This window comes from Felis catus, chromosome C1 (assembly GCF_018350175.1).
Source record: "Felis catus isolate Fca126 chromosome C1, F.catus_Fca126_mat1.0, whole genome shotgun sequence".
NCBI classification, from domain to species: Eukaryota; Metazoa; Chordata; class Mammalia; order Carnivora; family Felidae; genus Felis; species Felis catus.
Window position 1 is genome coordinate 52811677 of NC_058375.1, and position 14343 is coordinate 52826019.

The 14343-nt window shown below is 42.1% G+C and overlaps 1 protein-coding gene across 2 annotated transcripts in view; it reads left to right on the forward strand.

Moving 5' to 3' along the window:
- ROR1 (receptor tyrosine kinase like orphan receptor 1) overlaps positions 1–14343 on the forward strand; it is a 398988-nt gene that overhangs the window by 352709 nt on the left and 31936 nt on the right. For both annotated transcript variants that reach the window (XM_023257832.2, XM_045035962.1), the window contains 3 exons: positions 6469–6596; positions 8523–8840; positions 10856–11101. In XM_023257832.2, the coding sequence (XP_023113600.1) occupies positions 6469–6596; positions 8523–8840; positions 10856–11101 (692 nt within the window). The remainder of the gene's footprint in view (positions 1–6468; positions 6597–8522; positions 8841–10855; positions 11102–14343) is intronic.

Consider the following 14343-nt stretch of genomic DNA (forward strand, 5'->3'; position numbering starts at 1 on the left):
GGATGAGCATTTGGAGTTGTTTCCACTTTTTGACTATTATGAATAGTGCTGCTGTGAACATTTGTATATTGGTATTTGTTTGAATACCTGCTTACTATTTTTTTATTTGAGTAAGATCTTTTTTAAGTTTATTTGTTTATTTTGAGAGAGAGAGAGTGAGAGTGGGGAAGGGGCAGAGAGAGAAGAAGACAGAAAATCCCAAGCAGGCTCTGCATTGTCAGTGCAGAGTCTGATACAGGGCTCCAACTCACGAACCATGAGATCATGACCTGAGCCGAAATCAAGAGTTGGATGCTTAACCCACTGAGTCACCCAGGCGCCCTGAGTAAGATTTTATAGTTAGCAAGATACCTTTACATCCATTCTCTTCCCACTAAGGAGAGACATGCATTTTAACTGGTCTTATTACTCCAAAAGGGAACTGTTTAGGGCCTAACTCATCAAAAAGTCTATTAGGCCTGCCCATGCTGCTGTGTAAAATCTGATAAAGAAGAAAGTGGCTCCCAGTTTGGAGGGTGCCTCAGGCATGTCACTGGGCCAGCCTGGGACAGCCCCACATCTATTACATCTGTTTCAGTGGTTGATGGTCAGGCAACAGGCCTTTTTTTCTACTTCTGAAGATCTGGAGGAGGACAGTTCTTAGCAGCAGCCTCTGCCTCATTCAGCAAGTGTTTCCTGAGGTGTGTGCTATGCCAGGGGCCTCGAGGAGGGAAGCTGAATCAGACATGGTCTTTGCCTTAGAGTCGTGGACACTAAACAGACAGACATAATGTGGAGTCAGAGGTGTGTGGGAGGGGTGTGATAAAGACACTGGCTGGGGAGGTGGGGGGATGGTCAGTGAGTCATTTTCATGGGGGTACTTAGCATCTGGATCTTGAAGACAAGAAGGCATTCACAAGATGAAAAGAGGGTAGAAGGCATTCCAGGCCTCAGGAAGAAAATAAGCCAAGCCAGAGGAATAGCAAATTGCCTTCCCTGTTTTGAGACTAGCAAAGTCATTCATGTGACAAATATCATCAGGTTCATAGGTTGACTAGCAGGAGTGAGACTGAAAAACTAGGGAGCAACTAGATTATGAAGGGCCTTGTGTGCTGCAGTCAGGAAACTGAAGTGAGTGGGAAACTAGAATTTTAGGCAGGAAATGACCTGATTGGGTCTATGTTTGAAAAGATCACTGAGTGACAAAGTGAATAATGAACCAGAGGACAGAGATGCCCTGTATTGATGAGTCCCACACCCTCCATCCCCAGCCTGTCTTCTCCGTCATGCTGGCATGAAGCTAGGCCCAGATCTAAGTGGAAAGTCAGGGAAGATTGCCTTCGTCTTCCACACACGGACCTCTCATCGGTTGCCCCAGCCTTCCTTGCTAGGCTGCAGGAAGTGCCCACAACAGCTAGCAAATATCAGTCTACACTAAGGGCTTCCTGACCAAATAGGTCACCTCTCCTGGAAGCGTTGGAATTTAGAAGTAGGCCAAGCCTCATGCAAGTAAGTGAATTTTTAGTGATGGGAATTCAGCTACCCAGGGATAGACCCAGAAGGCGTGATATAAGGTTAGTATAAAGATTAAACAACGGGGCGCCTGGGTGGCTCAGTCAGTTGGGTGTCCGACCTCGGCTCTGGTCATGATCTCGCGTCGTGAGTCTGAGCCCCACGTTAGGCTCTGTGCTGACAGGTCAGAACCTGGAGCCTGCTTTGGATTTTGTGTCTCCCTCTCTCTCTGCCCCTCCCCCACTCGTGCTCTGTCTCTGTCTCTCAAAAATGAATAAACATTAAAAAAATTTTTTTAAAAAGATTCAATGAGCTCATCTGATGGCCTTCCTAAACTCCTCACCCCACCACATCTCCAGTTCTGTCTACACACAGTATGGTTCCCACCCCTCTCCCATCCTGTAAGACTTCTTTTTTTTTACTTTTTATTTTGGAATATTTTTTATTTAAGAAAATTTGCTAAAATAGTACAGAGAGTTTCCATATGTCCTTCATCTCATTCCCCCTAATGTTGACGTCTTGCATAAACATAGTGCGATCATCAAAAGTAAGAAATTACTGTTGGTATGATACAAACTAATCTACAGACTTCATTTGAATTTTGTCAGGTTTTGCAGTCATATTTCAGGGTTTCTTTTTAAATCATAGGTGTAGGACAAACACTGAGTTTGTCCTCTTGTGTCCCTTAAATTGAGGCAGCCTTCTGAGAGCCTGGACACTGCCCTCCCTAGAAGCTCTGAGAAGAGTAGTCATGGGCCTCTCATAGTCCAAGATTGGCACAACTCCATTTGGGCATCAGTTTGGGGTATTCTGCATCTTTTCAGTCCCCCTACCCCATCTACCACCAATCCTTTCTCCCCCTTTCCTTCTCTCTGTTCCCCAAACTACAGATAGTCTCCAAATGTCCCATATCATACAACGTGCTTTTTCTACTTTTAGAGTTCTCTGCTTTAGTCACTGACCTGAGAAATTGGGCCAGGAATTTCTAAAGCTGTAAAGCGCCCTTGGGTTGTCAGTTGCAGTAGTAGCATTTCCCTTTCCTGGGTTTCCAGTGGGTCCTGGATGGATACCCCTACTGCTGCCATGTTGGTCGTGGTCACTTTTAGCCCTATATGACCATCCCTCATAGGCCCCTTGGGGAGACCCTGGAGGTGGAAGGCAAACTGGGTCTGCTCTTCCCTATCACATGACAGTGAACTTAGAAGGCTACAGGGGTTGGCAATGTGATTACTAAATTACCTTTATGAGAAACTTGAGTCCCCATCACAAAGCTCCCCTGCATCTTGACATCATGGTGAGGTAGGTGGCACTTGTGCAAAATTCCATTTTCCCTGTCACAAATGCACTCTTCTTCTGTGCAGAAAGAACGCAGTCTCAGGCACGCTCATTGCAAGTGCCCTTGCGCGTTTGCTGCCTTGTGCTCCGTGTTTTTAATTTGCTAAGCATGGAGGACATTAATGATGAAAGAAGTGTGAGCTGGAGAAAAGCAGAGAGCTGATGAAAAGCAGAGAGCTTTTCATGAATGTTGGAGGAGCATTGGTTCCCCTCTTTGGAAAGCAGGAAAGGTGACTGTGACTCTATGTTTAAAAGAAAGCCTTTTTGCCACCTAAGCGGACACCAAAACATCTTCACAGCAGAAAGCCCTTGTAAGCAGTGCAAAAACTTTTATAATCAAACTGTTCAGAGAAAAGTTGTATACTATGGTTGCAAGCACTAGTTTGGGGCAAATCTAGCTCTTCTGCTTGCTGTGTAAATTTACACCAGGTCTTCGCTCTTTCTGACCCTCAGTTTTCTCATCTGTGAAGTGGGGATGATCACACCTTCACCTTTTTTATAAGATCGTTGTCAGGATTAAGTGACTTAATATCAATTCTATATGCCAATGAAACTTCACAGTTTCTGGCACAGAATAAAGGCTGATTTTAAAGTCTCTTATTTATAATTAGGCTGATGTAAGTAAAAGTAGTATTGAAAAGCAGAACATCATTATAGATCGAACAACACGGTGTCATGGCTTGAGCTTGCTCTTTAAGTTTAAATCCTTTCTGCACCAATCACCAATAACTGGCTTTGTGAATTTGAGCCAGTGACTCCTGTGAACTTGAATCTCTCCCTCTGTAAGATAAGGATAATGATACCACAGAAGGAGCTACTTGGAAGAAAGCACTTAGCATAGTACCCAGCACAGAGTGGCAGACACTTAATAGAGGTTTGTTTTTCTAGTTCTGTGGTTCTCAACCACATTCAAATCACCTGAGAGCTTTTTTAAAAGCATGCGTACTATGCTGCATCCCCAGAGAGTATGATTTAATAGGTCTGAGGTGGGGCTTAGGCGTTGGTATTTTTGAAAGCTTTCTGAGGAGATTCTTCCCAGCAGCCAGGGCTGAGAACTACTCCCTAGCAGATGACATTACATACTGGGTTTTTGTTTGTTTGTTTGTTTGTTTGTTTGTTTTGTTTTGCTTTTCATATCTGTTTCTAAGAAACCGGTCAGAATATCAGGAATTCTGGGTGCAGTCAAAAATTCACTACACCTGCAGCTCTAAGCCCTTGATAAGAAATATGCAGCCAAGGAATTGCATTCCATTTTATTATTTAAAAAAAAAAGTATTCAAAGGGTCTTTTTAGAGTCTTGAACTGGAAAGGTGGTAAGAAGTTTAGCCTAAGCCTCACACATAAAATATGGGAACTCCCAGTAGGTTGGGGATTTATATCTGGGGGTAATTCCAGGGTTTTGTCCTCCCAAGAGATATAAATTGAGGCCTTGAGAGTTTAACGTGGGGGAGGAAGAAGTGTTCTCATAATGACACCTTAAAAGTCCAGGGCTCTGCTAATGCCTAAGGATAGAAAAGCATCATCATCATAGCAGGGGGTGGTGTGGAAGTGCATTCTGGTCTCAGTACTTTGGTTTCCAACATCCAAGGCTAGGTCATCGAGAAACTTCTTTCTCCCCATAGGTTTATGGTATTAGTTACCCAATAAAAGCGGGGTTAATTTTACAACCCAAGTAAAATTTAAGCCAAAAAGGCTTCAACATTACTCTAGGATTTATGAAAGTAAACATGTGGAGTGCTTGCAGGATTTTGCAACATTAAAATTTCAATGTCTTCAAGTCAGGTATATGATGTATCCGTTTGTATGTGTACTTGAAGGTTAAGTTTTTAAGAGCTTTGCAATACAAACTGTTTTGGGAACTAAAATGAAGATACTTTCTCCATCTCCACTTTCAAAATGACTGTTAGAGTGAACAAGGAGTAGAGAGCCACTGGAAACTGGGCTTTTAATGACCAGCTTTATCAGATTTTTTTCACCTGGTTTCCTGTTAGAGCAGGCTTTCTAGACTCCCACACTGAACCCCCAAGCAGTGAAGTCTAGCGCCACAAGGCTGACTACAGTAGATTTTACAACGTAGGAGCTTAGTAAATAATTGTCCTTTAAATAACTGTCTTCTTTGGTAATCATAAATACTTCAATAATAAGCATGTGTGACCTCTGAATAGCACTTTTTAAAAGCCTTTACATTTGATAGGATCCTCATGACTTTCACTCCTAGGGTTGAGAGGTCAATTATTATCTTCTTATAGATAAGAAAACCGTAGCTCAGAGGACTCGGAGAGATTCTAAGGACATGCAATGTTAAGCCCCGGAAGACAATTTCATTCTCCTGACTTTAGTCTACAGTACTTTAACTTAGAAGAAACCAAAGAGGAAAAATATTTTCATTCAGACAGCGTATTGGTTCCAGCCAGGTTAACAGAAGAGGAGCATCCAGGGTGGAAGTCAGCCCAGAAGCCTAGCAGGTGGCCTTTTGTTTGGCTGTGGTCTGCTTTTGAGAAGCAGCTGACTATTCTGTACTCCGTTGTCTTGTGTTTATCGTAGGCCCTTGTAGGATATTATGGCCTCTATCCTTTCAGGCTGAATCTGCCATCGTGGGTCCTACTTTCTAGCCTTAGATCTCTAGCCATTTGCCACACTGTCACTAACCACATTATCTGGGACTGTCACTAGCCACATTACCCTTTGTCTCTAGAATAAAATCTACTCCCCCTACTTTTTATTATTATAATTTTGAGGTAACAACGTTTTTTAAGATTGGGGCCTGGTTGGCTCAGTCGGGTAAGCGGCCGACTCTTGGTTTAGGCTCAGGTCATGATCTCACAGTTTGTGGGTTCGAGCCCCACACTGGGCTCTGCGCGGTGCATGCAGAGCCTGCTTGGGATTCTCTCACTCCCCCTCTCTGCCCTTCCCCCACTGTCTCTCTCTTTTGCTCAGAATAAATAAATAAACTTGAAAAAAATTTTTAAAAATTTAAGATTGTTTTAAAAGTTTTCAGGGAATCATGAAAGCAAGATTTCCATTGCCATTTTCTTTAGATTTCCTGGGATTTAGTGACTCTTGAAATTGTGCAATCCACAGTTTGCCTGGACCTCTCTCTGCAGGGTAGAGATAATGGGTCTTAAGCAGTGAGGAGCCACATAACTGGACTGCCCTCTGGTTTCTTTCCAGCTGCACCCAGCTTCTCACCCCACGGAGCCTCCTAATTGACACATCAGTTGGAGTGGGTCTTGTGGATAATGCACCCACGCCTTTGTAGCAAATGACGCAGAAATAATCTGTGCTTAAAAAACAAAAAACTGTAGAACATGTGCCCAGATTTCCAACTCATTTCCTCTTTACTTTTATAACTACATCATCTTCCAGCCCACCACCAGCTGCGAAAATAAAAGTGCTTTCTCCCATATTTAAGGATGATTTTTGTGCTTAGAATGATTTTCTGGGGGTGAAGGAAACTTGACCAACGTGACCAGCAGATGTTTGAAGTGATGGATGGAACTGAGGCCGAGCCTGACGACTCGGCCCAGTCTTTGGGATAATGTGCCCAGCTTCTCCCCCTAGCGACCGTTTAGCGCATTGCACAGTCAGAGCCGACTGAATGTGGATATATTGCACCAGCTAATGTCTGTGCTCTGGTTTTAGAGATGAGTATGAAGAAGACGGATTCTGTCAGCCATACAGAGGGATTGCATGTGCAAGATTTATTGGCAACCGCACTGTCTATATGGAGTCTTTGCACATGCAAGGGGAAATAGAAAATCAGATCACAGGTAAGTAACGCCAATGACATTGTATTGATACCTTGTATAACTATTTTTCTCACTGAAAGTTTTCTTGAGCTCTTCTTTTAACAAAGGATAAATGGTTAGGGGTTGGAGGTTAGAAGCACAGGCGTTAGGAGCAGGACCACAAAGAAGCCTGAGATACGATCTCTGTGCTCTGGAATGTGCATTACAATACTTTATTGAAGGTTATTGCTCTTAGAGGGAAAAGATGCTCTGAAAAGTCTTTCATTTATTCAGACACTCCATAAATATTATTAGTGTTTCTGGTATATCAGGTACTGGGCTGGGCTCTGGGGACACGATAGTGTGGTGAATAAGCCAGGTTACATCTCTGCCCTCAAGGAGCTTACTATTTGGAAACAACATTGTGTAGACTAAAAGTCCCGTAAGTGCTAAAACAATTTAGAGTCCAGAATTCTGGATGCCATTCCTGTGACTGTGGGGAAATCTCGTATTCTCCATGAAAGTCTCTTCATCTGTGAAGTGAGTGATAAGACAAGATGATCATATGTCTCTTCCTGCTCTAGCCTTCTATATTTTACCCCTCATTTTTCTGAATTGAAAGTATCTTTTGAATCTAATAGTGAAGCACTTCCTAGAATGCAGGAGTGAAGTAATATAGGCCATCTTGTACAATTTTGCACCCCTGGTTCTGGTGGTTATAGTGGCCTTGAACTACTGCATTAGTGTGGTGATGCCTCAGTGCCACGTACCCCTTCAAGCCATTAAAATTGCCCTTATGAGAATCTGATAAGCTGTCAGTGTTAGCAAATAAAAATACAGAACACCCAGTTATATTTTAATTTCAGATAAACAGTGGATAATTTTTTAGTATGCGTGTGTTCCAAATATTTATCTGAAATTGAAATGTAACTAAGTGCCTTGTAGTTTATTTATCTGGCAACCTTAGGATTTATGAGGCAAGAACAAACCTGAGGCAGGCACACAGAACAGCAAAAAGTCTAGAAACTATGTCCTATGAGGAATTTGAAGGCACTAAGAGGGGCCCAAGGGAGCTATTCAACCAGGAGAAGCAACCATAGAAAGTTGTAGTTGCCTTGCTAAAGACCTCAGGCTCTCAGGAAGAAGGACTCTGTGAAATTCCAGAAAGCAGAAGCAGGACTGATGGGAGGGGCTGTTGAAGGCACATTTTAACTTAACATAAGAACATTTTAACACACTCTTCACTAAGTATTCACAAAAAATAAATGGGAGTTCCAACGTTAATGTTTCATCACCCATCTATGATGAGGTAGAAGCTCTTGTCAATGGAGGTTTGCAAAGGGACGCTAGTACTGTTTTTATACATGGATGCCAAACTGGATAAGAGGTTAGGCTAAGTGACCACTAATACACACACTGCAACCACTGAGTTGTGCTTTTTTGAGAACCTCCAAGAGAAATGCCTCATTTTCAGAAGATGGAATAGAAAGTATTCAAGCCACAAGAAATTAGACAAGTTCCCCAAAGTCATCCAATTCAGAGGCAAGACACAGATCTAAATCCTGTGATCAGCCTCAGCCGCCGCATAAAGCAAGTTCTGCCCTGCAGCTGTCAAATGTTTTAGAAGCTGCACAAAACTAATAAAACGTACCGGATGAAACACAAAGTTCTTTGCTTTGTAGTAAAAATGAAAAATATATTGTGCTTTAACCTAATTAATTCTTTTTATTAGGAAATGGTACATATGTAACTTAATCCTGTTTTTTTAACTTTGTAGTCAAAATGATTTTTTTTCAAGCCAGTGAAAGTAAGCTGCCTGGACATCTGAACTGAATCTCTTCTTGGCCTTGTCTATTTGAGCACAGCGGATTCCTTCCAGTGTGTGTTTATATCTGATATCTGTTGACTAGATAACCGAAGGAGATAAACCCTGGCCCCTGGGAGTTAATAACTGTGTTTGTTTTCCAGCTGCCTTCACCATGATTGGCACCTCCAGCCACTTATCTGATAAGTGCTCTCAGTTTGCCATTCCTTCCCTGTGCCACTATGCCTTCCCGTACTGCGACGAAACCTCATCCATCCCTAAGCCCCGGGACTTGTGTCGCGATGAATGTGAAATCCTGGAGAACGTCCTGTGTCAAACAGAGTACATTTTTGCAAGATCAAATCCCATGATCCTGATGAGGCTGAAACTACCAAACTGTGAAGATCTCCCCCAGCCGGAGAGCCCCGAAGCCGCAAACTGCATCCGGATTGGAATTCCCATGGCGGATCCCATAAATAAAAGTAAGTGACTCTTGACCTTCTGTGCTGCCTGGGGGCCAGCAACCCCATGGCACAGTGAAAACTGGACCTTTATCTGTAATGATTCATATTGGTAGTCAGATTACCTTCCGATGGGCTAAATACTGTGTGGGGGCTGAGCATTCAGTAGATTACATGCAGTAACTATCTTTAAGAAGCTTCATGAAGAGAATACATTTTTATTTTTATTTTTTAATATTTATTTTTGAGAGAGAGAGAGAGAGAGCATGCAAGCAGGGGCAGAACAGAGAGAGACAGACAGGGGATCCGAGGCAGGTTCTGCACTGACAGCAGCGAGCCCCATGTGGAGGTCGAACTCACGAACCAGGAGATCACAACCTGAGCCAAAGTCAGAAACTCAACCCACTGAGCCACCCAGGCACCCCGATAATAAATGTTTAAATATAGTTGTTGGTGGGGCGCCTGGGTGGCGCAGTCGGTTAAGCGTCCGACTTCAGCCAGGTCACGATCTCGCGGTCCGTGAGTTCGAGCCCCGCGTCGGGCTCTGGGCTGATGGCTCGGAGCCCGGAGCCTGTTTCCGATTCTGTGTCTCCCTCTCTCTCTGCCCCTCCCCCGTTCATGCTCTGTCTCTCTCTGTCCCAAAAATAAATAAAAACGTTGAAAAAAAATTAAAAAAAAATAAATATAATTGTTGGTTCCTCAATGACTTAAATAGAATTACCGTATGACCCCGCAATGCCACTCGTGGGTAGACACTCAGAGAATTTCAAATAGGTGCTCAAACAAAAACTTGTGTGTGTTAAGTGTTCATAGAGGCTCTATACACAATGGCTAAAAGGTAGAAACAACCTAAATGTCCAGCAGTGGATGAGTGGCTAAACAAATTGTGGTGTACCTATAGAATGAAATATTATTCATCCATAAAGAGGAATAAAATCCTGTTACATGCTACAGCATGGCTGAAACTTAAGAAAAGTATTACGTAAGTGAAAAAGGCCAGACGCCATTGTGTGATTCCTTTTATATGAAATATCCAGGAAAGACAAATCCATAGAGATAGAAAGCAGATTAGTGGTTGCCAGGGACCAGGGGAAGGGGGTGTGGGGAGGGACTGCTAAATGAGTATAGGGTTTCCTTTGAGATGATATACAAGTCTTCTGGAATGAGATAGTGGTGAAGGTTGCACAATGTTTTGAATCTTCTAAAGACACTAACGGTAAATTTCACGATATGTGTATTGTACCCCAATTTTAAAAATATATACATGGGGCTTGCCTCTCTCCACTCTCTTCTCACCTCTGTTCCTCTGTAATTTTCCACTTACCTAGAGTTAAGTTTTACCGGTAATTTTTTAGTTTCCTTTTGGTATTTAATATTATTCTATTAGTTAAATGAGTTAATGCATCTAAAATGCTTAGAACTACGCTGAGCACGTAATAATAGTGATATCTTCACTACTACTATTTTTACTATTATTTTATCATTACCCCTCCATATTTTAATTTCAACTTAATGGATTTTTACAGTGCTTTCAAGTAAGTGCCATGGTGGTCACCTGGGGAGAGGATTGCATCAGCACACGGTGGCCCCAACTCCTGTGAGAAACTCATAATTCACTGCTCCTAATGAACATTTGCTGGGAACTAGGCTCTTTATCACACGATTCATGTCTAAAGACATCAAGCAGAAATGGAAAGAGCAGTTCAGCTTGAACCTTTCCTGAGCCATTCACTAGGAAATTACTCCTGTGCCCCCAGTTCTGATTTTTTTTTTCTGTGTTCAGTATTAAAAATGCATGTGGAGGACTGGTTTTATTCCTGAAGCATAAGCTTTAAATCCTCCCAGGAATGTAACTGTGAGGCAGGACCTATGTCCCAGCCCAGCAAGCAGGGAGACTGCCCACATGGCCCCTGACCAGCAGGGAAGCCTTAGCCATGAGCTTAATTGCACGTCTTCCCTCCAGAAACTGCTGGCTGGAAGTTCCAGCATCTCCTGTTTCTTGCTCTCAGTTTGGGCCTTTCTCTTCTGTTTTTCAGACCACAAGTGCTATAACAGCACAGGTGTGGATTACCGGGGGACCGTCAGCGTGACCAAATCAGGGCGCCAGTGCCAGCCGTGGAATTCTCAGTACCCCCACACGCACACCTTCACCGCTCTCCGTTTCCCAGAACTGAACGGAGGCCATTCCTACTGCCGCAATCCGGGGAATCAGAAGGAGGCCCCCTGGTGCTTCACCTTGGATGAAAACTTTAAGTCTGACCTGTGTGACATCCCAGCATGTGGTAAATGCCTTTAACGTATTCAGTCACCTTTAAAAATCCCCTCTCCATCCCCCACCCCCCGCCCTTAGGAGAGTCTATGAGGGGCAAAGGAGATGGATAGTGTTTGTTTGGTCTCAAACTGGGTTTCTAAGACAGGTAAACCTTGCTGTTTCTGCATAAAACACCTTTTAGGGTACCAATGCACACTCTCGGGGAGGAAACTGCCTTATTCCTACAACCATTGTGGTTCGTGGGGAAAATGGGGCAGGCGTGAAACCACTTGTCACAGTCATTTATGTAGTAAAAGATATTACCTGCAATGGTCCATGTCCAAGTGCACCCATTACTCAGTCATCCAGGGCAGAGTATAGATAAACTGTGTCTTCTGTGTCATCCTTTTATGCTGCAGAAGTGTGGAAAGAAAATGAAATACCTGAATCAGTTTTTTGTTTTCTGTTTTTTGGGTTTTTTTTTTTTTTTTTTTTTTTTTTTTTTTTGTCTAGAAAAAATGTTTGGAGGGTAGGAGAAAGACCATGAAAGCAAGGGTGAAATCTGGAATTTGGGACTGTTTTGGAACTGACTCATCTTCCTGGTCCTTCTTCTCATAGATAATGTCAACTGGGTTTCCCCAGCATAGAGGGAGGGTACGATGTCACTGCAGGAAAAGCCATAACAATAACAGGGACCTAATAATGATATCCACCTGGGAGGATGAATGAGTTGTTAACTGAAAAATTCTAGGAAATCTGGAAGATAGTAAATGCTTAACGAATATTATCTATTATAATTATTGTCTGGGCAGTATATAAAGAGGAATCTACTCTAATTAGTATCAGTCTACATAAGGAATGTTTGCTCTGAGTTTAGCAAATATTATTTGAGAGCCCACTGTGGAGTAGGGGGTTTGAAAGAGAAATAAAATGTGATTCACATTACAATCACAATGCAGTGTGTATGATACAATAGAAGTTAGCACAAATGTTATGGAACAAAGAAGAGGAAGCTAAAACATACTAAAGAGGTCCATAGGAAGAAGTAATAAAAATGTTAAAAAGAAACCTTAGTGATGAGAATTTGGGAAACTTATTCTATAATTTCATTCTTATGTGTTACCTGTTACCATAGTGTCTTCTCTTGCAAAATGGTTTTATGGGTGCTTAAACATGCCAAGTTTGAGAAGGAGGTGACCAGACCCCTTTTGTGGTCTGGACTTTAAAATGCCTTCATATGCAGCATAAAGAACAAATTATGATGTAAAACTCTTCCAGAGCCACCATTGGAAACTTCAAAGCAAATTATCCTGTATTTTTTAAATGGTTTGCTCTTAGTAACTCATGACTTTTCCCACATGCTATATTCAACATTAATAGGAGAGGAATAAAAATAAAATGTAGATTTATAATCATTTACTTAGTTTCCACCTCTTCTCTTAAACTAGTTAAGGTACAAAGATCTGTAAGAGAGTCAAGGATAAAAGCAACACTCACTGAGCACCTTCCATGTGCCAGGCATGGTACTTGGGGTTGTCATGGGCTTTATTTATACTCACCCTTACACTGTGACAAGTATTTTTTTTTCAAGTTTATCTATTTATTTTGAGAGAGACACAGTGCAAGCAGGGGAGGGGCAGAGAGAGAGGGAGAGAGAGAAAATCTTGGCAGGCTCTGTGCTGCCAGCTGCAGAGCCCGACACAGAGCTAAAACTCACAAACCATGAGGTCATGACCTGAGTTGAAACCAAGAGTCAGTCGCTTAACTGAGCCACCCAGACATCCCTGTGACAGGGGTTTTATTAACCCTATGTTGCTGGTAAATGGCAGGTCTGTCTGACTCTAAGCTCACCTTCTTGCTACTCTACCATGATAATTCAGAATACTGAGATGTGTCCTCAGGGAAACCAAATGAATTGTTTTAAGGAAGAAACACATTGTTCACTCCACTCTGGGTAAATGCTCTTGTCCTTTAGATGACTTCTGACTCTTGATTTCCAACAAACGCCCCACAGAAAAAGGGAGATAATTTGTTCATAAACTGGAAAATTTGTTGATTAGCTGATTCGAGCTCTATTACAATTAGTTTAGTATAGTCAAGACTCTAAGTTCTATCTAAAAAGTACTGTTTTCATGTCAGTGACCTTCCTGAAGCAATCAGACCAAATACACACTCTGAGGGATAAAAGAAATCCTTGAACAGTCTTTCAGACTGGACAGAGAGAAAAAGATCACCTACATCTACAGAACACTTACCAGGTGCCTGCACAGTGCCCCATGCTTTACATATTTGTATGCATTTAAAATTCATAACCACCCTGTGGGGTAGGTGTTATTAATGTAGTCCACTGAGGTTCAGAAGGACTAAAGGACTTGTCTAAATCACACAAATGGTGAGATTAGACCTTGGACTCTCATCTACCTACGTATAGCTCTGACCAAACTCAAAACTCATGCTCTTTTCCCAAACACTCTGCTATCTCCCATTTAAAGATTTTTCAGAAATAAATAAAAGAATAACAATAGGCCTCACCTCTGAATTCCAGTATGTAGATTTTCATAATATGATAGGACATCGAAAAGTGTTCCCTTGCCAATAAGGAAATCCATTGTGGTATTATTCTGTATTATTACAGTATTAATCAGTACAGTGATGTTAGAAACCCTCAGGGTATTTCTCTCTGAATATCAATCAGCAGAGGACACAGTTAACATTCTGATGACTGGTTAGGTCTAGTCATGTGAGATAGATTTAGAATGTTAAGCCTAGAGAAGACGAGGCAGTTTTCACCACTTACAATAATAATTTTTATTAAAAAGAACGTTTTCATTTCATTTTGAAAGAAAACAGTTCCTTTTGAATTCTTCAAGCCAAGCCACAAAGACATCCATTAAAGACACTGGGAACACTTGACATGTGATCTGGAAGCAGCTGCTGAGAGGCCAGTGGCTCCCCCGTGTGGGAACTAAAAAGGAAAACAGGCTGGCATCAGCTGTTGTGCCCAGGCAAGGCTTCTCAGAATTGCCTCTGGATAGACCACCTCTAGCAACCTAATCATAATAGCATCCCACTTTGATAACACTTCTTTAGGGCAGTTGATTTTTTTTCTCTTTTCATTCTTACACAATTATGAAAGATAAAGTAGGAATTTCCTGCCCTCTTTCACCAAGGCCCAGGGAAGTGGTAAGACTTACCCAAGACCACAAATCAACTAATAGAAACTAGGTCTGCTATGTCTAGGATACTTACTGCTCTTTGTTCTATACCAGTGCT